This window comes from Cetorhinus maximus, chromosome 10, assembly GCF_964194155.1.
Source record: "Cetorhinus maximus chromosome 10, sCetMax3.hap1.1, whole genome shotgun sequence".
NCBI classification, from domain to species: Eukaryota; Metazoa; Chordata; class Chondrichthyes; order Lamniformes; family Cetorhinidae; genus Cetorhinus; species Cetorhinus maximus.
This window is the reverse complement of record NC_135888.1, coordinates 95,203,999-95,228,858: the sequence shown is the minus strand read 5'-3', so window position 1 is coordinate 95,228,858 and position 24,860 is coordinate 95,203,999. Positions and strand designations below refer to the sequence as shown.

Sequence of the window (24,860 nt, the reverse complement as noted above, 5' to 3'; positions counted from 1 at the left end):
AAGAAAGTTAAAAGCAAAATACTGCGGATGCTGGAAATCTGAAACAGAAACAAAAATTGCTGGAAAAACTCAACAGGTCTGACAGCATCTGTGGAGAGAAAGATAGAGTTAACGTTTTGAGTCTGTATGGGTCTTCTTCAGAACTAAAGAGAAGTAGAAATGTGGTGGAATATATACTATTTAAGGGGGATGGGAGAGGTGAAGCTGGATTGAAGGCCAGCGATAGGTGGAGGCAAAGGAGAGATTGCAAAATATATCATAAACAAAAGGTCGAAGGGGTGTTGATGGTGATGATACTGGCTATAGGAGGTGTTAATGGTGACATTAAAAGTAGAAAGCAGGACGAACAAGTGACAGATGGCCCTAGCGGGGGTGGGGTGGGGGGAGGGGACGGTGCAGGAGAAAAGATCAAAATAGGCTAAAAGGTGGGGATAAAACAATGAATGGAAATAAATTTTTTAAATAATAATAGAAATAGGCAGGAAAAAATATAGATAGATGAAAATTTAAAAATTAATATTAGAAAAAAGGAGATCAAAAAGAGGTAGGATGGAGGAGAGAGTAAGAAAGTTAGATGGTCAAAGTGGTTTAAGGAGGAAATTACAGAGTTTAGGACCTTGACAACTAATATCAGGAACGTTCAAGAGGCAAGAATTAGAGGACAGCAAATGTCTTGGAGGGCTGTGGGCTGGAAGAGATTATAGAGGTAGAAAGGTACAAGGCCATAGAGGGATTTTAAAACCAGGATGAGAATTTTAAAGTCGAGGTGTTGCTTAGACAAGGGCCAATCCAAAATAGCGAGCACAGAGGTGATGGGTGAACGGGATTTGGTGCAAGTAAGGACATGGGTGGCACAGTTGGATGACCTCAAGTTTATGGGAGAGGAGCTAGGAGTATTTTTAGTTTTATTTTTTATGGGATGCGGGTGTCGCTGGCTAGGCCAGCCTTTATTGCCCATCCCTAATTTCCCTTGAGAAGGTGGTGGTGAGCTGCCTTCTTGAACCGCTGCAGACCATGTGCTCCAGGAACACCCACAGTGCTGTGAGGAAGGAAGTTCCAGGATTTTTACCCAGTGGCAGTGAAGGAACGGCAATATATTTCCAAGTCAGGATGGTGTGGCTTGGATGAGAACTTGCAGGTGGTAGTGTTCCCATGTATCTGCTGCCCTTGTCCTTCTAGGTAGTAGAAGTTGTGGGTTTGGAAGGTGCTGTCAAAGGAGTACATCAGAATTTTTGTGTCTAGAAGTAATAAGGGCATGGATGAGGGTTTGAGCAGCAGATGACCTGAAGCAGGGCTGAATCAGGCCATGTTACGAGGTGGAAAGAAAAGTCTTAGGGCAGAATCTTCCAGTCAGCATGTGGCGGCGGGCCCAACACACTGATGAGTAAAATGATGCGCGATGATGTCGGGTGTGCGTTCTGACATCATCGTGTGCCATTGCGATATTTCATTAGGCGGGCGCGCGGCGGAGTCAGCTGCGCACCCATCGAAATGTCAATGGCCTATTAAGGCCATTAAGAAAGTAATTAAAGTAATTAAGAACGCTGCCCATCCAACCTTAAGGTTGGCGGGCAACCAAAAAACCCAAGCGGCCTTCGTGTTTTTCAGGAAACCTCATCCGCGGGCGGGATGAGGTTTCCTAAAGCTTTTATAAAATAAATAAATAAACATTCCAACCTTTACAAACATGTCCCAACTCATGTGACACTGTCAATTTTCATAACCATTCAATCTCGCTGAGGCAGCTCAATGCCTCAAGGAGAGCGCAGGCCCTGACTCTCCCTCCTCCCCCCCGCCCGCACAGGTAGCGTTGAGCACTATCAGCCACGTGTTACGCTGGACGGGTCTTAATTGGCCTACCCATGTAAAATGGTGGTGCGCAGCCAATAGCGGGTGGCGATCGGCTCCGCGCCCGCTCCCACCCAGCCCGCCCGCCATAGGAAATATCCAGGCCTTAGTGATGGTGCAAACGTATGGTTAGAAGCTCACCTTGGGGTCAAATTTGACAACTTGGCCTCAGATTGTTTCCAGGGAGAGAGATGGAATTGCTGGCTAGGGAACAGACTTTGTAGTGGGAACCGAAGGCAATAGCTTTGGTCTTCCCAATATACAGTTAGAAGATATTTATGCTTATCAGGCACTGACAAGCCGTCTGACAATTTAGTAACAGTGCAGGGGTGGAGAGAGGCAGTGGTGAGGCAGAACTGGGTGTCATCAATGAACATGTGGAAGCTAATACTGGATGATAGTGCTTAAGGGGCAGTGTGTAGATGAGAAATAGGAGAGGGCCAAGCATAGTTAATTAGGGGACACCAGATATAAGGGTACAAGAGCAGGAAGCGAAGCCATTGCTAGTGATTCTCTGGCTACAACTGGTTAGATAAGGCAAGTGCAGTCCCCAGCTTGATGACTGTGGAGAGGCTTTGGAGGAGGATGGTGTGGTCAACTGAGTCAAAGGCTACAGACAGGCCAAGAAGGACAAGGAGTGGTTGTTTACCTTTGCCATAGTCATACATGGTGTCTTTGATAGGAGCCATTTTGGCCTTATGGCAGGGGTGCAAGCTGATTTCAAGAATTCAAACATGGGGCAGAATTTTACATCCCGTGGGCGGGTGCGCACCTGACCCAATCGGGCGTAAAATTGCGCAAGATGATGTCGGGCAAGTGTCCCGACGCCATCGCGCACTTGCGTAATATTTCGCTCGGCGGGTGTGCGTAAAAGTCGGAAGCTCGCCCACTGACAATTAAGCAGCCAATTAAGCCCATTAACGGTGCAATTGTCTGCGATTTTTCGTGGCTCGTCCAACCTTAGTTGGTGGATGGGCAAATCAGCCAGGCGGCCTTTACATCTTACATGAAACCTCATCCAAGGGCGGGATGAAATCTTCGTTAGGAAATAAAATAAAAAGAGATATCTAGGGACAGCATTTTTGAGGTATGCTTTCAGGCGCTTGATTGTGATGCATGGACATTTTGTTTGCAGCTTTTTAGAGCTTTATTTCAGTATTTGCAGGCCTGCAGCTCCCTGAGGCAGCTGTCTGCCTTCAGGCAGCTCTCTCGCAGCGCTCACCCACGCCCACGGTGACGTCATTGCCCACCCTCTTCCCGCCCCCACCCCGGCAGCGTGTGAAATCACGGTCAGGGGTCCGACCCCTGGCCGCTCCCATGCCCACCAATCGTGCACGCCTGATGACCGAAAAATGCAGGCCATGGAATTCTGGGAAAGGTGGGCAATAATTTGGGAGGTGACAACATGTTCAAGGACTTTGGAGTGGTAAGGAAGGTTGGAGATGGATCGGTAGTTTGCAAGGGCGGAGGGGTCAAAAGTTGGTTTTTTTGAGGAGAGGCAGATGACGAAACATTCGAGGGAGAAAGGGAGATAACCTGAGGGGAGAGAATGATTAATAATGTCCGCTAACATGAAAGGCAGAATGGAAAGTGGTTTAATGGAAATAGTGTTGAGGAAGCGGGAAATGGGTCGTGTGAACAAGATTCAGAATTGTGTTCTATTATGTAGCTGACAGGCTAAAAACATAACTTGAAAAAGGATTCTTTCATATTACGTGTCAACTAAATGAAATAAATATCTGCAAACCACCCAGGCCTTTGCAGTGCTTATTGTAATAAAAACTAAACCTCCTTTAAAAACATTACTGACAGGCACCTTCAGTACTCATTGCTTAACCTCTACAAAATGTACTTATTATGTATTATGCAGAGGGTATCTGGATCTTAACAGTGTGCAGTGTGGCATTTGTGATTTCTGATTTTGGCTAAATGTTGGAAGAAATGTTCAACAAACAGGATATAAATTGAAACTAGCAATAACTCACTCCTTACAGTTTATCCTCTAGGAAGATGGCATGAGTCCAACAAATCAGATAATACAGTTGATGCCTGTAGGGATTTGAAACCCTAAGCTGCCATGTTCAATAGGTACATTCCTGCTATGTAATTATTTATCCCTTTACAAGAAAAAAAGACAAGCTGTTCCTTATTTATTGTTAAATCTTTCACTTTGAAATATAAAGGTGTTCCAAGGCTTTTGTCAACAAATCATTCTGTACAAACCAACTGAAAGCATTTCTTACCTGACACGGTGAAGTGATTTTGAGTAACATCTCTATTGTTTGTGAAATATTTCTCAAATAGGTTAATTCATTTGTATGCCCTAACAGTTCTCTCACCAACACAATCTACCTTACATTAATTTAATATTTTCTGTTCTAAGCTAAATTCCCCACAGTACATTTTACCAATCCAAATCATTGCTACTATGTGGTTCTGGCCTTTACACAAGGATGAAAGATCATGCCTCTCTAATCCTATGGATGTAAAGTTTCGGAGTATAAATGAATTAACTACATTTGGGGCTTTTAATAATTGCTTTTTGTACCAGTGACTGGCTTTCAACATCTTTTTGGGATCAGCCAATCTGAATTTCCGAACTGGTTTTATTTATTGGGATAATTTTGGAATGTTTGAATCAATGTTTTATTTTGCAAAAATCTTATCATTATCTCAGGCTTTTGGAAAAGAGAAGTTTCAAACAACTGCAGCATTATTAATTTTAATAAGTAATGAAGGCAATAATGGTAGCTACAATTGACCTTGTGATCTTGGTTAATTGGACAAGAATTTGTCTTGATTCACTTTCCTGATTGAAATAGACACACTTTTGTTTACAAATTTGTGCATGTGTATGTGAGTGAGAGTGTTTGGATGTTGGGAGAAGGACAGCCTTGTGTTGGCAAGGATGGACCTCACCATCAAATCATTTATGTTCAGGGGCTTTCGAAGGCTCTGTATCCTAATATGAATCAGGAGTGAGGAGGAAAAAAATAAGGTAGGTGGTAGGGGAGGAAATCAATTATATATCAGTATAATAATTTTTTAAAGTCAAAATATTTTAGAAGTAATGCACAGATTAAATAAGATTTTTTAAAAGTGCAACAAAAAATTCTTCAGATGTTGAAATCTGAACCAAAAGCAGAAAATGCTGGAACACTCAGCAAATTAGGCAGCAGAGAGGAAATTTATGCCTAATGGGTTGGATTCAAAGGGCAGCATGATCACTGCCCTCCGCCGAAAAATTCAGGAGCAAGCCTGCCCCTGCTCCAGCGGCTTGCCCTGAAGGAATCTAACTCTTAGAGGGGCATTATTTGGCTTAAAGCGAACCTTCCATCCCCACCCGGGCAGACAGTCCCACTTCAGAGATCTGCCGGCCAGTCAATTGGCTGTCAGCACTCTGGTCCTAACAGTGCCACCAGGAGTGGTAGCCATTGCTGAGGCTACAAAAGTCCCCAGTGCTGAAGAACTCGAGTGAAAGGTAAGTCTTGGAGGAGGTTGGGGGTTGTGGGGGGAGCAGAATTGACCTGGGAGGGAAGGAGGCACCTCCCACCTGCCCGCCACAACTTAACAACTGAAAAGGAAAAATGAAAGCCTGGGAAAATGCATGTGTGATTAAGTGGAGGACAGGAGATGATTAAATGACAGAAGTGTAAAATGGAGAAGTAGAAGATGTATCCACACCCCAGACGATCTGTAGATGGTTACAGCATAATGGCAGGTGGAAGACATGAGGGACGGATGCTTAGCCTTATACTGACTCCACGATTAATGATACTCTCATTTTTAATGGATGAAGTGTTGGATGGATATTTCACTTCTTTTAGTCTTTTTCTACTTATATTGAATTTATACTTGTACAATTTTCTTGCTTTCAGTCTTTTTATAAAACAGTGTTATGAATCTCTATTCCCTCTGCATAATATGGAAACTTTTTGCCTGGTCCACAGTCAGTGAACAATGGCTTTATATAACCCATACATGTTTTGTATAATTTATATCTATAGATCAGTTTCTGATGATGTCAGCCTTGATGCTAATTAATAGATGCCAGTTTATGATGCCATATTTGAAAATTAAATTTAAAAGCAGAAAAGACAATAAGAGAAAAAGTGACAAGAAGCCTTTTAAATTCAATCTCTATTTCAATGAGATCTCTGATTTTATCCCAGTGAAATAACCTGGAAAATAAATGTCATTTTTTAACATGGTCAATTAGTGACTGTCCTAAATGATGATCTCATGGAACCTCGGCTGCTCAGACGGAAGGCAGTTCTATTTATAACAGGATTGGACTCTCAATACTTTCCAAGAGACAGTGTAGCTTGGAAGGCTCTCTCTAATGAAGTGCCTTACCATATTTCCCTCTCTGTCTCTCTTGCATACATTCCATTCTTCAAATGGAAGGTTTCATAGGAAGGGAACACCTCATATTACAATTAAAAACATACTTGCTTCCACTTTCAACCAATAGCATGAACTGCTCACTGCAGTGACACGATGGAATTATGCTCAAAATAATTTACAACTACAAGCGTTTTAACAATTGCTCCAATACTGTATTTTAATTTTCACCCTGAATTTTTATATCAAAGAAAATACAAGCATGTGACTTCCAGAACTGCTAATTTCTCATTAGAAATTATGTTTTCAAGATACTTGTGCATACTTATAGTTACTCATTCCAACAGTAATCATTTTCCTGTATTTAGAACTTTGAAAAACACCATACGTGTTATTTGCATCACCTGCAATCTGATGAATAATTAACCTCATAATCCTAAACTCCTTCAGCCTTCAGCATTAGAACTGTCATGTTGACAAGAACGAGCTATCCATCTCCTAGAGCTGTTAGTGACCTTTCTTTACAAGATAATCATGAAAACTAATAGGTACTAATTTTTAGATCCACAGTAGTGAAACAACATTTTCCTCAAATATGATCAAATATAGTTGAAACTGTGTAATAAGTGTATAAAGATGCATCCATTAGTAAAAACACCCAGCAAGACCAAGAAACTAATGAAGTGGCTCATTGTATTTGACACCAAGCACTTTTATTGTGTTTTTGCAGTAATGGCTAAATGGAATGATTCATGTCTTTGGGACAAATGCTCCATTTTCATATTTTCATATAACTATTCTGATTTAATGTTAAATGATAGCATTCATCTTTCAATAACCTTGTTCATATAGGTCAGTTAAGAATGACAAATTTAACCACTAGCGATTGCTGCAATTGGGTTGGTCTCAGTTTACATAGTTTATAAAGAAAGGTTTTGGTTTTGTAGTTAATTGCAATACTTTTAGAAAAACACAAGTAAACTGGCAGTGCAATATTGTTTTATTACTTCATTCCTTTTGCACTAGTATTTTACAGTTGGTATTGCCAGGTCAACAGATTATTTAACCTAGGCTCCAATGACATCACAGAAATTGATCTATGTTGCATTGCTTGCCTCCACAGCTGCAAAAAACCTCTGGCTTTAGAGACACCTGAGTTGCTAACAAAATGAGTGCCAGCACACAGGGACATTATTGGATTTGGTTTTATCTGACAGTTGGAGAGTTAAAGTAATTTATTATGCTTCACAATAAATTCATGATAACCTTGTTAAATGATGTTCTCATGGTTCCACAAAGTTTTATAGGCTGATTAAATGACTAGAGATAATAGACCATTAAGCACCTTTTAACTCGTCTGTATTTTTAGATTACATGTGTTTTGTCAAATCTCTCTCTCTTCCCTCTCCACCCCTTCTCAGTACCTTTGCTATTATTGTCTGCAGCATCATTTGTCCTTCATCCAGTGAAGCAGGATCACCTGACCTAGAGGTTTATTCTGCAAATATGTGGAAGAAGGTGGCATGGCTCCTGTGGGATGAGGACTGTTAATCTTTTCATCCCAGAGGTGAAGTGCTAACCCCTCAAAGGCTCTCTGTCTAATAATATGGTAGAGAGCTGATAAAACTTGCCCTTTGAATGATTACCAAGAGCAGGATTTAAACTCAGGCCTATCTGGTTGGAAATCTGGTACTCTGCCCTAGAGTTCTGTACATTTCAGCTACAAAATTCTGCTTATATTGGCCATATAGTCAAACAACCTGTTAAATTACATTTAGTATAGTATACAACCTTTTCTGAAAATTATTTGTTGGAAATGCTTGCGGATTTCACCTTATTTCTGTGCCACCAGCTGTTCACACTTGGGTCTCACATGACCAACAACAATCAAAAGATAAATATGTCAGACATTTTCAGGTTGGTAACAAAAAGCCCCATTTTTTAGCTGGATATCCCCTACACCTGCTGGTCTTCCTGGAACTAGCTCTCCTGATGTCAGCAGTACAGTTCTGCTAGACATCATGAACAGCATAGTTAAATACACAGTGTTTCCATGTGACATGAAGATATAATATTATTGCTGACATCCTGATGCCAGTATTTCACAAACAAACAGAACTTACTTTGCTTCCAGTTTACAAGAAAGCTGGCTGTACAATTGGTATGTAAATGTGAGAATACTTAGGTCACTCTGCTAAGTTTGATCTTGCAATATAAAAGCAAGTTTTGTCAAGCATAACAAAAACATTAACTAAATACTGAAAATGTTGCATTGTAATGTAAAGTCATCCCTGTTATACATAATAGTCTACAAGAAAACAAAATTAAGGTACTTATTATGGATAGAACCTTGCTTATGAATTTCATTAATATAAGTCATCACATCGAAAATAAGGCAGACAGAAAAACTAGTTGCCTGACATTAGGGTATGAAAATGGAAAACTTTACCTACTTGCTGGAAACTCATATTTTTAGCACCTCAGTATTGAAATCATGAATCCGAAAGGTGCTGTGTGATGGAGGCATTGAAAAAGTAAATTGTCAATTTTTCATAGAAAAAATGTCATTGTGTAATCAGAGTTTGTGTACCTTATTTAAAAGTAACCTGAGAGTTAATGGGCCTCAAGTGTTCTCTGTGCTGTGCAACTAACAGACACTGTTTTTCAAAGGTTGTTGCTCTGAATACTGGTCTACAAAGAATAGGTGTCTGGGTCTGATCTGGGGATAATGACAGAACAAACCATAACTACCACAGCAAATCATGCCATCTTTCTGTATGTTACTTTCTCATCCTTGATCTGCTGAGGGACTGGACACGTGTTGTGCAACACTTTACACCATAAAGCTTTGTGTCTTAAAAATCATTTGGTTATTGTTAAATAATTAATTTCAAAGGGAAATGAATTTAAGTTCAGGCAAAATAATAAATGAAACAGTCTGTGTTGATCATGAACGGAGCAGAGCTATTTAATGCCTCATAGGCTTGTTCGCCTATGTAAAGAGGCACCATAGATTTACTCCACTCACCAGTCTCACAACCACCTTGATCGATTAATCAGCCTGTTTAATTAATCAGCCTGAAGAGCTGAACTGGGAAGATATGTACTGTCAAAAAGAGTTAATTAAGCTTTCAAATAAGATTTAAGCCAAGTCTTGCAAAGGTGAGCTCCACAGAGATAAATTTGCAATAATATGATTGATATGCAGATTTTTGTTTTAGGTCTTGTCCTGTCCTCAAATAATACCCCATAGTTAAAACTAGGACCAGACTGAATTACAAGAAATTTCTACAACGTCTCTGGTCATTGGTCAGACAGTTTAATCTAATAAACAAGCATGTTGTAACATTATACTCAGTCACCATTTGCTATTACAAATTGGCTAATCAGATTGTTGGAGCCTGGGATTTCAGCTGAGAACAGCCATTTCCTCAAAAAATATTCTTATGTCAGGAACTGAAAGTTTTCTTAAAAGATACATTCTGAAACTTAATGTTGTTTAAAATCCTAATCATTCCTGGGCATTTTTACTTCTTGTCCACCAACATGTCTCCTTTTAATCTTCCTAGTTTGAGGATGTTGATTTATGCTGGGGTATAGTTCTACCAACAATATTGCCAAAGTTGCCATGTGCAGGCTTGGAAAGTGAGATCATTGAGCTATTTCACCATGTGACACAATCCAAAACAAATCCAGTGTGTGTCTAACATCTACAAACTTCCAGCAAATATCTTTGAATTACATAAGGAATCAGAGCCCTGGGCCTTTTTCAATATACACATAAACCAAGAGTCAAATCTGATGTAGCTTATTACCTTACCTCGCAGTGCATTTAGTCACTCAACTGTAGCCGCACCATTCCTCGCTATTTTTACTAAAACAAGGCAAACCCTAATAATTACAGTTTCTTCAGGTTCATTATTGAATTATTTTGATGTTTGTTCTGTAGGTCTTTCCTTCGGGGCTCATTCTTCAAATATCCATATAACCATGGATTCTGTTGATATACTGCCATAAGATCAACAGAAACTCCTGAACAAAAGCTAATTCTCCAGGATTTCTCTTGAAGTTATGGCAGGAGATTGGGAGAACCCCCACAGAAATTCTATCTGAGAAAGTTATTTTTCAGGCATGTTGTAAATATTTTCCCCTAGATTCCTTTTGAATGCCCATTTATTATCTGGATGGATGGACTAGAGAACTGTTCCCAGGATCATCTAATACTATTACTTTTTAGCCAGCCAATACCAGATTTGTGAGGGTAAGGTGACATGACCAGCCCATTAATTTTCTCTAACTTCCTCTGGTGAATTGCCACACTTCTGCTTGACACCTTCCATTATGAGATGGCTGCGATTTGGAACTTGCCTTATGGTAAATCAGGGAGACAAAAGCACATATCAAATTTTGTGACAGCGTAGATTAATACATGTGCTGCAGTTCCAACCGTCTGAACAAAGACTTTTTAAAAAAGAAATTGGAGCTGCCTTATTAGTAACTCAAAGAATCTTCTTGATGATTTAATCTATGGTCATTTCAATTATGAAAATAAGCATTTTGTTGCAAAGTTTGGAGAGAACAATGGTTAATGTGCTGGCCCAGATCTTCCAATCTCCAGATTGTCAGAGACCAGACATACACCCCAAGATGCGCTTCAGGACTACGCAAAAGTCCAAACGCACTGATTCCATGGGTGTTACCCGGGAGGTTTGAACCTCTGTTGGGCAATTTCCCCTGCTCCCTGAGACTCTCTGAAAAGTCTGAGTTAAAATCAAACACTTCGGACAGTTATGACTTACTTACCTGAATAGTTACTCAGGAAATGTTAGACAGAAAAATCCTAGACTGACTCTTGGGTAACTGCAGAACTGAACCACTAAACATTCTCACTGAGCTGGCGAGCCACCACCCCCCACCTCGACACAGCTGACCCGATCTGATTAGCCCCCATCACCCGACACTCCCCGATAACCCCCCTGTCCCAACCTGACTAGCCCCCACCAACTGACTCTCCCCCCCAATTCCTGACATCCACCCCCGACCAGACATGTCTAGCCCCAACCTGACAACCCCTTCCGGCCCGACTACCACCGCACCCACCTCCCAAACACCCCACTGTACCCACCTGCTACCCTACCCACTTACTTCACCCACCCTACCCACTTACACCTACACATTCATCTATTCACTCATGCACTCATTCAGTAACAAACTGCTAAGCTGTGTAAATGTCCCAAAAATTTTCAGTGTGTTAATGAACATTTCACAGCAACTAGTGCCATTAAAAGAGGGCATGGCTTGTCTCCTACTACCTATCCCCATCTCCCACCAACAATCCAGCGCTACAAGGAAGCAGTTCAATGGAAGACTGCTCCACATTTCTGACGAAGCCAGGAGTGGAAGACCCAACCAGAAATGTGGAGCAGTCGTGGCGCAGACAGGTAGGAGCAGAGTGGCAATGCAACGCTGATTATCGCTCTTTGGAAGATTCAGTCCATTAAACTGTGTCCAGTCACTTCAGCAACTTTTGTGATGAGCATTAATTATAAATTATATTTCTACATTGGTGGCTTTCACATTCTTCAATACTTCTTGGTTCAAAAGCCTCATATGCTTCAATTCACATTATCAATCCAGGCGAAGCATCATATCTTTTCTGAAGATTAAACACCCCTTCCCCTGGTTATTGCATTTGTTCATCTGCAGTTTTCTTACATTTAACATTTTTCTAATGTGCTACACAATGTTGGTGTCAGGAACAGGCAAAATCAACCTCAATTGGCTGCTTTAACCTCTGATCCCATCACTCTGTGCATGATTCAATCGCATATATGATGATTTGGCCCACAGCAATTTTATTTTAACAATTTTAACTGTGACGAAATGCTTCAGAGTTCCACTATTTTTCTGATCTTCTGCACGTATGGGTGAAAAAGAAAGGCAAGCAAATGAACTGCAAGATTTCTGCTGATTATGATAAATAAATAGTATAATGCTTATCATAACTCATTGAGTTAACAGCTTTTAAAATTAAAAGGAAGATTTTGAGAATATTGACTTTGCTATGCTCCTTAAAATGTAAAAACAATTACATTTTGAAAACAGTAAATTCCAATAGTTTACAAACATGGTCCTCTGCCAAGTATTCTGGTATTGTGGAGAAATCTATCCTTTAACATTCCATGCTCAAAGGTGATTTGCATCATCAAAATGGGCACTGGAGCAAAATATCATAAAACTGAAAGGAACATAACCTGGAATGAAGCTTCTTCAAGAATTACATTATACCCTGTGCAAAGTCCAAATTGTGTAAGTGTATCTGTTAGAGGTATCTCATAAGCCTTGTTTTCGATCGCCAGTCAGATTCCTGAGTTACACTTTCACATCAGATTACATTTAAAATCAGTTTGTATGCATATGTTAGTGATAGTTGAACAGCAGCCTAACAGGTTGGTTTACATTGAAGGATTATTTTTCTCATGAATTGTTACACTGCTACATTGTTGACAAGAATAGGCATAAGGTGGAAGAAATTTGCCAACTCATCTCAACAGTAGTACAATTATATTTAATTATTTATAGAAGAATATAACTAGCAATCATAGTATAGCACAGAAGGAGGCAATTTGGCCCATCAAGTCTGCACAGCTGTTTTGTAGAGCAATCCAATTATTCTCACTCCCTGGCATTTTCCCCATATCCCTGCATTTCTTTTCTTCAAATACTTATCCAATACCCTTTTGAAAGCTGCTATTGAATCTATCAGGTGGTGCATTTAAAATTCTAACCATATGTGCGTAAAAGAGTTTTTCTTCATGACACCTGGTTCTTTTGCCAATTACCTTAAATCTCTTCCCTCTAGTTATCAGCACTTCAGCTATTGGAAACAGTGGCAGCAATTTTGCAGGCACTTTGGGGATGAGCTGGTAAAGCAGCACCAAGAGGTGTCGAGGGTGAAATCCCTGACATCTTCCTGTGCCATGCCATTTTGTTAATGGCATGAAAGTTGGTAGCACAGACACCCACCGAGGCCAAATGAGTCGCTTAAATGGGCAATTCAGGCCACATCCCACCATCACAGGCATTTTGCCCGCATTTAGAGGGCCCACCACCAAATGGGGAGACTGCCCTGTGAAACCTGGTAGCCTCCAAGCGGGCTGTATGAGGGGCTCTCCCTCATGGACACTCAATGGCCCATGGAAGGATCCCTCCACCTTGTGGCAGTGGCACTGCCAGTTCTGAGCCCAACTCATCCCCCTTTCCCCTCTCCCTAGGTGTCTCTCAACTCCATTACTTACCTGTCTTTGAGACAGCCCAGCCACTGAGGCACAATATTCCTGCAGCTGCAGCCTCACCGATGGTCACTGCTAGTGGTGGCACTGCTGAGCTGCCGGCCCTCTCCAGCAGCTCTTGGAGTAATAGCTCCTGTCGTCCGCCAAAGCAGGATTGTCTCCTGCTTTCGGCTCCGGTGTCGAGACTTCTGCCATCTCCAGAAAATTTAGCCAGTTTCTCTTTACTTACTCTATCTAAACCCTTCATGGTTTAAAATTTTTCTATCAAATATTCTTTTCTGCTCTAAGGAGATCAGTCCCAGCTCTTAAAGTCTATCCACGAAACAATTATCCCTCATTTATGTTACCATTCTAGTAAATCACTTCTAGGCCCCTCTAAAACCTTTACATTCTTCCTAAACCCTGAATTAGACACCATACTCCAGCTGGGGCCAAACTCATATTTTATATAGATTTAGTACAACATCCCTGGCTTTTATATTTTGTGTCTCTATTTACAAAGCATAGGATCCCTGCTTTGTTAACCTGCCCTGCCAACTTCAAAGATTTGTGCACAGACAATCCCAGGTCTTTCTCTTTTTGCATCCCTTTTAAAATTGCAGCATTTAGCATGTATTGCCTCTCCTCATTCTTCCTACCAAAATGTAATGTCTCACACTTTTCTGGTTGAATTTCATCTGCCATATGTCTGCCCATTCCTTCAACCCATCTTTGTCCAATTGAAATTTATTACTAAGATAAAAGCAAAAAACTGCGGATGCTGGAAATCCAAAACAAAAACAAAAATACCTGGAAAAACTCAGCAGATCTGGCAGCATCTGCGGAGAGGAACACAGTTAACGTTTCGAGTCCGAATGGCCCTTCAACAGAACTAAGTAAAAATAGAAAAGATGTGAAATATAAGTTGGTTTAAGGGGGGAGCGGTGGGACAAGAAGAGCTGGATAGAGGGCCAGTGATAGGTGGAGATAGCCAAAAGATGTCACAGACAAAAGGACAAAGAGGTGTTGAAGGTGGTGATATTATCTAAGGAATGTGATAATTAAGGGTAGAAAGCAGGACGAGCAAGGTACAGATAGCTCTAGTGGGGGTGGGGTGGGGGGAAGGGATCGAAATAGGCTAAAAGGTAGAGATAAAACAATGGATGGAAATACACTTAAAAATAATGGAAGTAGGTGAGAAAAGAAAAATCTATATAAATTATTGGAAAAAACAAAAAGGAGGGGGAAAATTGGAAAGGGGGTGGGGATGGAGGAGAAAGTACATGATCTAAAATTGTTGAACTCAATATTCAGTCCGGAAGGCTGTAAAGTGCCTAGTCGGAAGATGTTCCTCCAGTTTGCGTTGAGCTTCACTGGAACAATGCAGCAGGCCAAGGACGGACATGTGGGCATGAGAGCAGGATGGAGTGTTGAAATGGCAAGCGACAGGGAGGTCTGGGTAATGCTTGCAGACAGACCGAAGGTGTTCTGCAAAGCGGTCACCCAGTCTACGTTTGGTCTCTCCAATGTAGAGGAAACCGCATTGGGAGCAATAAATGCAGTAGACTAAATTGAGGGAAGTGCAAGTGAAATGCTGCTTCACTTGAAAGGAGTGTTTGGGCCCTTGGACGGTGAGGAGAGGGGAAGTAAAGGGGCAGGTGTTGCACCTTCTGCGGTTGCATTATTTTTTGTTGAAGGGTCATTCGGACTCGAAACGTTAACTGTGTTCCTCTCCACAGATGCTGCCAGACCTTCTGAGTTTTTCCAGGTATTTTTGTTTTTGTTTTGAAGTTTATTACTAACTTCTTCACTGTTTATCAAATTTCCACGTTTTGTGTCATCTGCAAATTTCAAAACTGCCTGGTATCTCCAAGTCCAAGTCATTAATCAAATCAAAATCACCAATGGCCCTGGTACTGAACACTGGGGAAACACCCCATACCGTCTAAAAATAGCCATTCACAACATCTCTGTTATCTATCTCTTAGCCAATTTTGTATCTGTGCTTTGTATCTTTTACCCCATGGGCGTCAATTTTTCTAACACGTCTAATATGTGGCACTTTATCAAATACCTTTTGAAAGTCCATAAAGACAATAACAGCTGCATCATCCACCCATTCTGTTGCCTCATCAAGTAGTTCAACATGGTTTGCCTTAACAAATGGCTTTCCTTTATTAGTCCATGTCCAAGTTAATTTTCTCCCCAATTATTGTTTCTACAAGCTTCTCCAACACTGATGTTAAATTGACTGTAATTACCATGTTTATCCTTCTCCCCTGTTAACTAATAAGCCCCATGTAATATCCTTATAATGATGTAAAGGTACAGCTAAAGAGTAAAATTTCTTGTAACATGATTCAGTTTGTTAGATTTGGTGCAGTCAGGTGACCTCAGAGAACTAGGGGAGAATTTTCTCCCCATTGGGCGGGCCAGTCGGGAGCAGGCGCGGGTGGGCACGGAGCCAATCGCCGCCCGCAATCAGCTGCGTGCTGCCATTTTACGTAGGCGGGCGAATTAAGGCCCTAGTGTGACGCGCACTCGGTGATGCTAGCGTTACCTGTGCACGGAGCTGTCTCAGGGAGATTAAGTTCAATTTGAAACATCAAAATAAAAAAAGTTAAGAATCATTTACAAATGTCCCCTCATGTGACAGTGTCACAAGAACTGGGACATGTTCATCAAATGTTTAAAAAATATTTATTAATTTAATAAATCCTGCCTGTGGATGAGGTTTCATGAAAAATGCGAAGGCTGCTTGGGCTCTTTGCCTGCCCGCCAACCTTAAGGTTGGACAGGCAGCCCTGTCAATTTGGTTAATTAGTTTATTAATGGCCTTAACAGGCCTTTGACAGTTCGGCGGGCGTGCAGCCGACTCCGGTGCATGCCCACCGAATGAAAGATCGGAATGGCGCGTGGCGACGTCTGGACGCACGCCCGACATCACTGCGCGTCATTTCCCTGCACGCCGAACAGAAAATTCTGGCCTTGGTGTAAGTGTCAATGGGTTCCTTGGAAACCTTCACAGGCTCTTGTTACTAAACCAAGCTGCATCGGTTACTCCCTCCCCCTCTTCAAATGTAATTGCTGATTTTATTTAATCAATCTGAGATTGAACTGACCCTATGTTTATAATGTCTTCTTTTAACTAAAGGAATACTTGTTTCAGCTTTTCAAAAAGATTGGAAGAACATAGGATAAATAAATTGGAATCTGGGGAAAGCAACAAACAAAAAGAAAGGAATCGGCAAATAATCTGGAATTAGGCAAAAAGAAGATAAAGTAAAATGAGCATTTCTAGAGTTTAGTGGGGATAATACAATGAAAAAAATCATGTTTTGTAAGATGGAAAAGTCAGTAATCATTAGTAATTTTAATCAATGTTCTCTTCACTTATTTTGAAAGATATAGTGTCTGGATCATATGGAACTTGACTATATTTCCAAATGGATTTTCAGGAAACTAAATGTTTAAAAACATATAATAAGACAAAATAATGTGAAAATTTGTAATGCAAGATTACAGACTATATACAAACATCGCACCCTTGTAGACTTTTACCCAGAATACATGAGAAAAGTAGAGAAGTGCTGTTAACCGCCAGACTCCATGTTCCGAGCTGATTTCTCCACAATATGGTGAAACATAATTCAGAGTCCTGTGCTTGTGAGAAACATATGTAAGATGATTTAAATGGGGCAAATTCCATTTGAAAAAAAAATTACAGGTAGCTGGTTATTACAAAATGGTTGTCAATACAACTATGATTTTGTAGCCATTACAAAAATTCTGCACCTAATGCCTAACTGATTTGCAAAATTATATTATGAAATGTATTAATACAATTTCATATACAAAACCATGAGTTGTCTTTTAAATATTTAGATAAACCTTCAACATTACCAGGTGCTATTTATATTTTTAGTATATGATATATAGTAATTTCATTCATAAATTCTAATAACTTCATATATTAGTATCGCTTTCATGCTGACTTGTCGTTGCAGCTTGAATTACTTCACGTTCCATAATTTTGCCTGTTCTTACCTTTTTACTGCAGTTCTCAGAAGTATATAGTGCAATTTTGTCAGTGTTGTTTTAATGCTGTATCAGAACCATGACCCAAAAATTTTATTTGTTTTCACCCAAAATTACTCATCAGTTAATTTTATTGAATTTAAATAAAAATGATTTTATATACTTGTTATCATTCTTTTTTTTGTACTGAAATAAACTGTTCCGACCTTCAGTGGAACCACTAGTGGTGGTAACAGGAACATGCTATTTCAGCAGCTTCTTTGCATTCTCATTATAACACAAATGATTCCACTGGGGATTGAAGTTATTTTGTAACTTCGGCCTAGCATTTGCCTACATTTGTTTTGTGATTTGTCCCCTTTTCCTCCCCCAGATGCCAACCTGGATTCTTCGGACAAAGATGTTTGGAGACTGAGCCCTTGAGAACATATAAACCTGATCTAAGTATGTTATGTAAGGAAGTGTTGCACTACTTCTAGGTACCCTTGGTGACACCACTGGAGTTGGGGCGTTTTACAGAAGCAGCATATAAAGACAACTAGGTTAAAAAGAAGTTTCTTTTGATAACTTTTCTTCTGCTGTTGAATAATCCAGTGGTCTCACCAATGTTTTTGGGATGTGTGTCCTCGAATGCTCTGTTCTAATGTTAAATCCTTTCTATCTTGTTTCTTTCTCTATGGTTTTTGTTTCTCTTGTCAGGTGTCCAAATGAATTTACAGGTGATCGCTGCCAACACTACGTAATGGCCAGTTTCTACAGTACGTCCATTTCTTCTCTTCTTAAACTGAAGCATGCTATTGCTGAATCATAGCATGCTTTTCTGCTACTGCTTTCTGTTGATGATGCTATTACCTGTCTTTCCTATATCACAATCCCCAATAACCTCCCTAAAACTATTAAACCCATGTATCTTCAGGGAAGAAAAAGGAAATGAAATTCGAAGGTTAGTATCACTTACTAGACACACATAAGGGTACTTCTAGTTTCAATCAAATATCAAAATGAGGCAACACAGTTGACAGAATAAAGTTGCATTTTTTTATAAACAGTTATTGTTCATTTGAGAAATAATACAGCCATGGATATCTATTGAATTCCATTTCAACACGTTTTACTGTAAGATGCATAGAAATATGAATTTCTTGAATTCCAATAAATCTGGACAAAGATTGCACTTGGATTTGCCTTTTGCTGACTATATGGTCAGGCAAACCACATAGTTTTTATACATACTTCATGGATATATCAGTTATCAGCAGTAATGTTCAGTCAAGCCCACAAATGTCAGCTAACATTTGAGAAAGCAATACAGTATGATAGCACTCTGAATTCTATGAAATGTTAATACCATTTGAGGAACACAACTATTTGAATTGGGCACTACCTGGAAAAATGTTCGGGAAACATTTTTTTGCGAGTTGGGTTTAGAGGTGACTCAGAGCCAATGTCTGTGGTGGTGAAGTGTCATATCCTCATGTCATGCATTTCAGTTCAATTGTATGATTGTGCCATGGCATTTGGAAACAAAGTTGGAGCAGGATTTTCCGGTCCCACCCACCATGGGAATCATCGCGGGCAGGATGGAAAATTTGGTGGAGCAGCAAAGGGTTCATTGACTTCGGGCAGGACCAGAAAATCATGCCCTTTAAAGAATAAAATGTTTGCCAGATGTTTTTCATGGTGGTATTTTCATAAATATCTGAATGTCATTCAGACCAAACTTGTGCTGCAAGAATAGACAAATGACTATTCTATTCAAGTGATAAGTAATGGAAATTGTAGTATATTTGTTAAAAATTAATAATTATGTAATAGCTATAAACCTCATAATACTAACACATTAGTAATACAAAATGAACAAATTGAATATTTCCATGCCTATGAGATTTGTATGCAGTTTCTCTTCAGTCACCTTTTTATGCAAAAGCATGTTTGAAAATGGCTCACACATGTGTTTATATCTCATCTGGTTTTATTTGTTAGTGCAATTCTCTTCCTATCCTCATTCTGCAAATAAAATAGAAATACACCCAACATGAGAGATGCTTCCATCCAAGGTAGAGGGATAGATGAGCCATTAATGGTTAGACAACATTCAAACATTCACTTTATGGCAGGCATAATTTATTATGCAAACAAATTCATTTTCCTTCCCGTTAAAGATTTTTTGCACTTACTGAATAATTAAATTCTGCAAAATATTGTTACGCTGATTATAATTTCAGTTAAGTTTCAGATATTGATTAGGTGGGCCTCAGTGAAGACTAATTTCTATAAGAAACGATAAAGTATGAAAATGTAAAGCTGTTGAAATTTTGATACAGTAATAGAGAAACGATGCAGGATTATATTAACTTAAAAAAGACCTGACAAGTTGATTGAGTGTTTATAATTCTAGTTTATTAATTGTTCTTTTATTTTAGTTCCTTCCTGGGTTTAATTCTAGTTACAGTATTATATCAAGATTTACTTTCCTCCTACAATGCCCCTGTCCATACTATCTACCCTTTATACTTCTGATATCTTTTTTTCATTCAAGTGCATTGCTGTCATTCCTCTAGCATTGCTTTTATAATTCTTGTTCTCTCTACTCCCCTTGCCAAAATCCCCTCCCTCAACCTCTACATGGAATGACTTCTCATCCTTGATAACTTCAACCTTAATCTAATTGCCCCTAATCCTCCCCTGACTAATCTCTCAATTTTCCCCATTCACACACATGGCTACCCATTTGACCTTGCCATCATACAAGGCTTTACCACCTTGGAGATTTTAATTGGCGACACGGTAATCTCTGATCACTACCTTATCTTCTATTCTACCTATGTAATACTGGCCCAGCTCCTCTCGCATCACACCTTCGCTTTGGGAAAATTTTTCCCTCTCAACTCGAACACCACTACACCATCTAATTCCTACCCTGCCTCCTCTGGATTTTAAGTTACTATGCATTATTACATAAATTCAAAAGTTATAACCCCCAAAATTCCCTTTTCAGAACCCTACAATCTGATTTTCACCCTACACTACCAATATAAAATTTGAATCAAAGTCATTGGCTGGGATTTTCCATGCCCGCTGGCGTTGGTGTGGTGGGGTGAGGGGGCTGATTTTGGGTAGTGCGATCAGTTTCATGATGGCATGAAACCAGCTAGCGATCGTCCGCTCAGCCTGCCGATAGGGGGGCCGCGTTTCCCGCCATCGGACATTGTGAACTTCATTGGAGTGCATCTACATATCATTATTAGGCCAGCCCGCCAGAATCGTCTTCCACCCCCTCCCCCACTGGATCATCTACCCACATTGGCAGGAAAACACAACAGCATATATAAGGTGTGCACTTGGCGGGCTGCACTCCACTCGGGACTTTGAGGTTTGTTTGCCTACCTTGCTTCGGTCAGCACTCGCAGTCATCAATGCCAGGCTTCACAGACAGCACCACATCACTTTTAGGGGGGCGCGTGGGCAGGTCTCTACTTCTAGATCAGCCATATTTGGGTGGCTTTTCAATGGCTGCAGGGCTAGGGCTTGCTTGGAGAAGTGGCCTCAGGCAAGGGAAGAGGGTGTAGGATCAGGGCTGTACTGTGGAAGGAGGGTATCCCAAGGTGTGTGTGGGGGCACATGTTGATTTGTGCAAGTGGCCTCAAGATGGTGATGCCTAAAGACGCAGTCTCCAGAGGATATGAGTCCAGATGGACTTGAGGTATTTGTGTGAGAATGGGTGGTGATGTCCCTTGAACTGGCAGTGAGTGAGATGCCAGTGAATGTGTGATGGGCTTGATTGTGTGAGTTTAGAGTGATGAGATGACTGCCATATCCTGGCTGCACAGATGAGATCATTCATCCTTTATCTGCATTGGATGGTCAACCCATTTTGGGCAACATTGGCACTGACCACCACTGCCATCACCTACCAAGCCTGAGTGGAAATGTTGCTGCCCCTCCTGCGCCCAGAGCGGGGGTAGAGGAGATCACAGCGGGTCTCCATGGTGTCCAAAAGTCGTCCAAGGCCTGCAGTATTCTTGCCTTTAGGGGCCATGTCATCTTTGCAGCAGTCATGGGCTGGAAGGACTGAGCACATTTCTACTTTAAATGTGGTGCCTGGCGTGATGAAGAGGTGAGGCGATGGGGTAGCAGGTGAATCGGAGCCCGACCACCATCTAAACGGCTTGTATCCCAGGAATGCATAATTAATGTGGTGGGCTTGGGATGATATGGCGTGAAAAGCCACCATTGCAGCCGTTGGGTAAAGTGTCGTTTTTCCCGCCCGCTACCACACTTGGTGCAAATCTGGGACAATTCCGCCCATTAATGATATTTTTTGTGACGGTGACCATATTACATAATCACCCCGAGTCTTCAGTTTTTCCAAAGTTCAATACGGTTGGTCATCCCATGCTCCTGCCATCTCTCCACTGTGGTGCACATCCAGAAGATTGCCTATGCTTGGTTCCACTGCCACTTGTCAGACTGGAGCTAGCATATGTTCAGCAGTAAATTTTACCTCCTGCCCCACACAGACATTTCTGGAGGATCCCAAATTTTAATCCTTGACTGTTTTAGATTTTGTTAGGTTAACAGATGTAATGGTAGATACAAAACTGGCCAACAAACTAGAGGTGTAGGCTTTCATATGATACCTCAGCAAATGACTCAGGTGAATACTAATGTATTTGATGCCGAACATGACCTTGGATTACCATGAAATTGTTGGAAACCACATGCTTAAATTTGAATTTAAATTTGAGTTAAATATTGTTTTATGAAAGAAAATAGAAAAACAACCAAGGGTAAGTGAACTTTTTATTCGTACTTTGGTGTTAGGTATATAGTAAAAAATATGTATGAGCATTGATGAGAAATTGAATTTCATGTCTTGGATGCTTATGGAAATTTTTCTGGGATATTTCAACTCTTGGCCTCAACTCATCTTCAGCATCTTACTTGTTGTAAATCATATTGACTATTTCAGTTACCTATTTAACAAAACTGTGAAGGAAGTCAGCCAGTATTACTGAGACCCAATAAGGGACTGAAGAAGAATCAAACTAGTGGGGAGGATTTTCCCTTCGTCAGGCAGGCGCAGTGGGTGGGCCCGGGAACGGCCGCGAGACTGACCACCACCCGCGATCGGGCTCTGACCGCGATTTCACGCTGGCTGGCCAATTAACGGCCAGCCAGCGTGAAAGGTGCGCTAAGAGCCTCAGCACTGCCGGGGTGGGGGCGGGAGGAACATGAGCGCTGAGGTGTGTGCATTCACTGGGAAACGTGCACTGACAGCTCCCTGAAGGCACAGAGCTGCCTCAGGGAGCTGACAGATTTTAAATACAAAAATAAACTTTTTACATTATGAGATAAACATGTCCCCACATGTGACTCAGTCACATGAAGAGGGACATGTGAAAAAGGATGTTAAATTTTTTTTTTAGTAAGCGCTGGAAACCTCACCCTGCCCATGGATGAGGTTTCATTAAAAATGCAAAGGCCGCCTGGCCTATTCTCCCGCCCACCAACCGAATGGTTGAGCAGGCAGTGAAAAATGCAGCTTAATTAATGAATTAAGGGCCTTAATAGGCCTCGTAATTGTTGGCGGGCATGCCGCCACCTCTTGCATGCTCGCACCGACCAAAAGATCAAGTGCGCGCGATGACGTCAGGACGCTTACCACTATTTCACTCCCGTCCAGGTCAGGCGTACACCCGCCCGTGAGAAGAAAAATTCTGCCCAGTGAGTCAAAAGATCCTTAAATAATTTCCACACGTTTTCAAAGACAGCAATAAGGTAGAAATTTGATTTATCACTTATTATCCTGAACGAATTAAGGAACTATTTATAGCAAAACAGAGGAAGAGTTGTGCAGACGTGATTAAGTACAGTTTGAATCCTTTCATGTTGCTTTGCAAAGTTTCATCTCATGTGAAAGGTCAGTTGAATGCACTGGCATAAATTAGATTAGAATTTTTATTCTGTGAGCATTGTTAAACTGGGGTTTAAAATTCCAGTTGCATTGTGGATCTAAATCACATATATAAGAGTTCCTTTTGATCTACTCCCGAGATGATTAATCTTGTTGGAAGATGAAAATACCGAGAATGTCCGCAGAATAAAATTAGGTGCTAAGAATCTAATTATTCATGTTCTGCTACATTATTACTAACTGCATGCACAAACGAGTTCAGAACTAAAACAAATAAATAGAGAGAAAGAAAGGTCATTCAGCTCATCATATCTGTTTTGTCAAGTATGCCACATACAGACCATGTTTTCCTTTGATTTTCTATCTATCAAAGTCTCAAGCTTCATCTAACATTGATCTGTGACAAGTGATTATATTCCTCTATACATCCTTAAGAAAAGATTTACTCAAATTCCTTTAAAACAAAGTCCATCAGTGGTAACTTTCACTGCCATTATCCTATAATTTAACAAGCTCATTAAAAATATATCCTTGAACACATTTGCGGGTTTCTACTTTAAAAGTATTAACTCTTGTATTTGATTCCAGATTCAAAGAATTTAATGACTTGCATTCCGAATATGAATTTAACAAAAGTAGGTCATATTTTACTCATGCTCTCAATACATTTAAACTTTCGATTGCAGCCAGGAATCACTGTTCTGAGTATAATTCTGATAATGCATTATGCAAAATGTTAGTCAGCATCAGTTCTATGGACTTGGATCCGGTGATTCCCATGACACATACTAATACTAAGGCCTGAATTTTTACAATGATGGAGAGAAAATAGTGGGGGAGGCCAAAATTCGGAAGTCCCACCCCTGAATATGGTCCCTAACATTTTTACAGAGGGGGGTGGGGGAGGAATGGGAGCGAGTCAGGTTTTGCACATACAGATTTTGCAGAGACAGCTGCCCATATAAAATCGGCAGTAGCCTCCTGTTATGTCTGATTTTGGTGACCTCGGAGTGTGAAACACAACATAAGCAGTGTAGATCTGATAGGATCCAGTCTGAACTTTGCAGATTTGTTTGGATATCTAGGGTACCCATTTGGAGAGGCGCAGGGACCCATTTGGAAATTGCTTAAAAGTTGTATTAACTGCCACAGAAGTGGAAAATATTCATTTGCAAGCCTCTAGTTTTAACGCAAGGGAGTAGGAATGTAGGGCTGCTGGACTTAGCAGGGCAATTATTTTTGCCCGTACATACTCAGGCCCTGAGGTAGCAGGAAGAACATTGTGCTTGAGAAATGTACATTGTGCTTGAGAAATGTGCATTGTGCTTAGTTACAAGGAAGAGACAAGATGGCATAGTATCCTCGCACATAGGTGCTATAGAAGCAAGTCAACGTGACCAGAGTGAGGGCACCAAGTCAAGAGCTAGAGGTAGCGCCTAGTG

General features: G+C 40.6%; 1 protein-coding gene across 3 annotated transcripts in view; it reads left to right on the top strand.

Moving 5' to 3' along the window:
- LOC144685850 (pro-neuregulin-2, membrane-bound isoform-like) overlaps positions 1–24,860 on the top strand; it is a 764,146-nt gene that overhangs the window by 704,363 nt on the left and 34,923 nt on the right. For 2 of the 3 annotated variants that reach the window (XM_078550802.1, XM_078550804.1), the window contains one exon: positions 17,875–17,945. In XM_078550802.1, the coding sequence (XP_078406928.1) occupies positions 17,875–17,945 (71 nt within the window). Of the gene's footprint in view, positions 1–17,874; positions 17,946–18,200; positions 18,260–24,860 lie in introns of all 3 variants that reach the window. The other variant, XM_078550803.1, reaches the window with a different exon arrangement.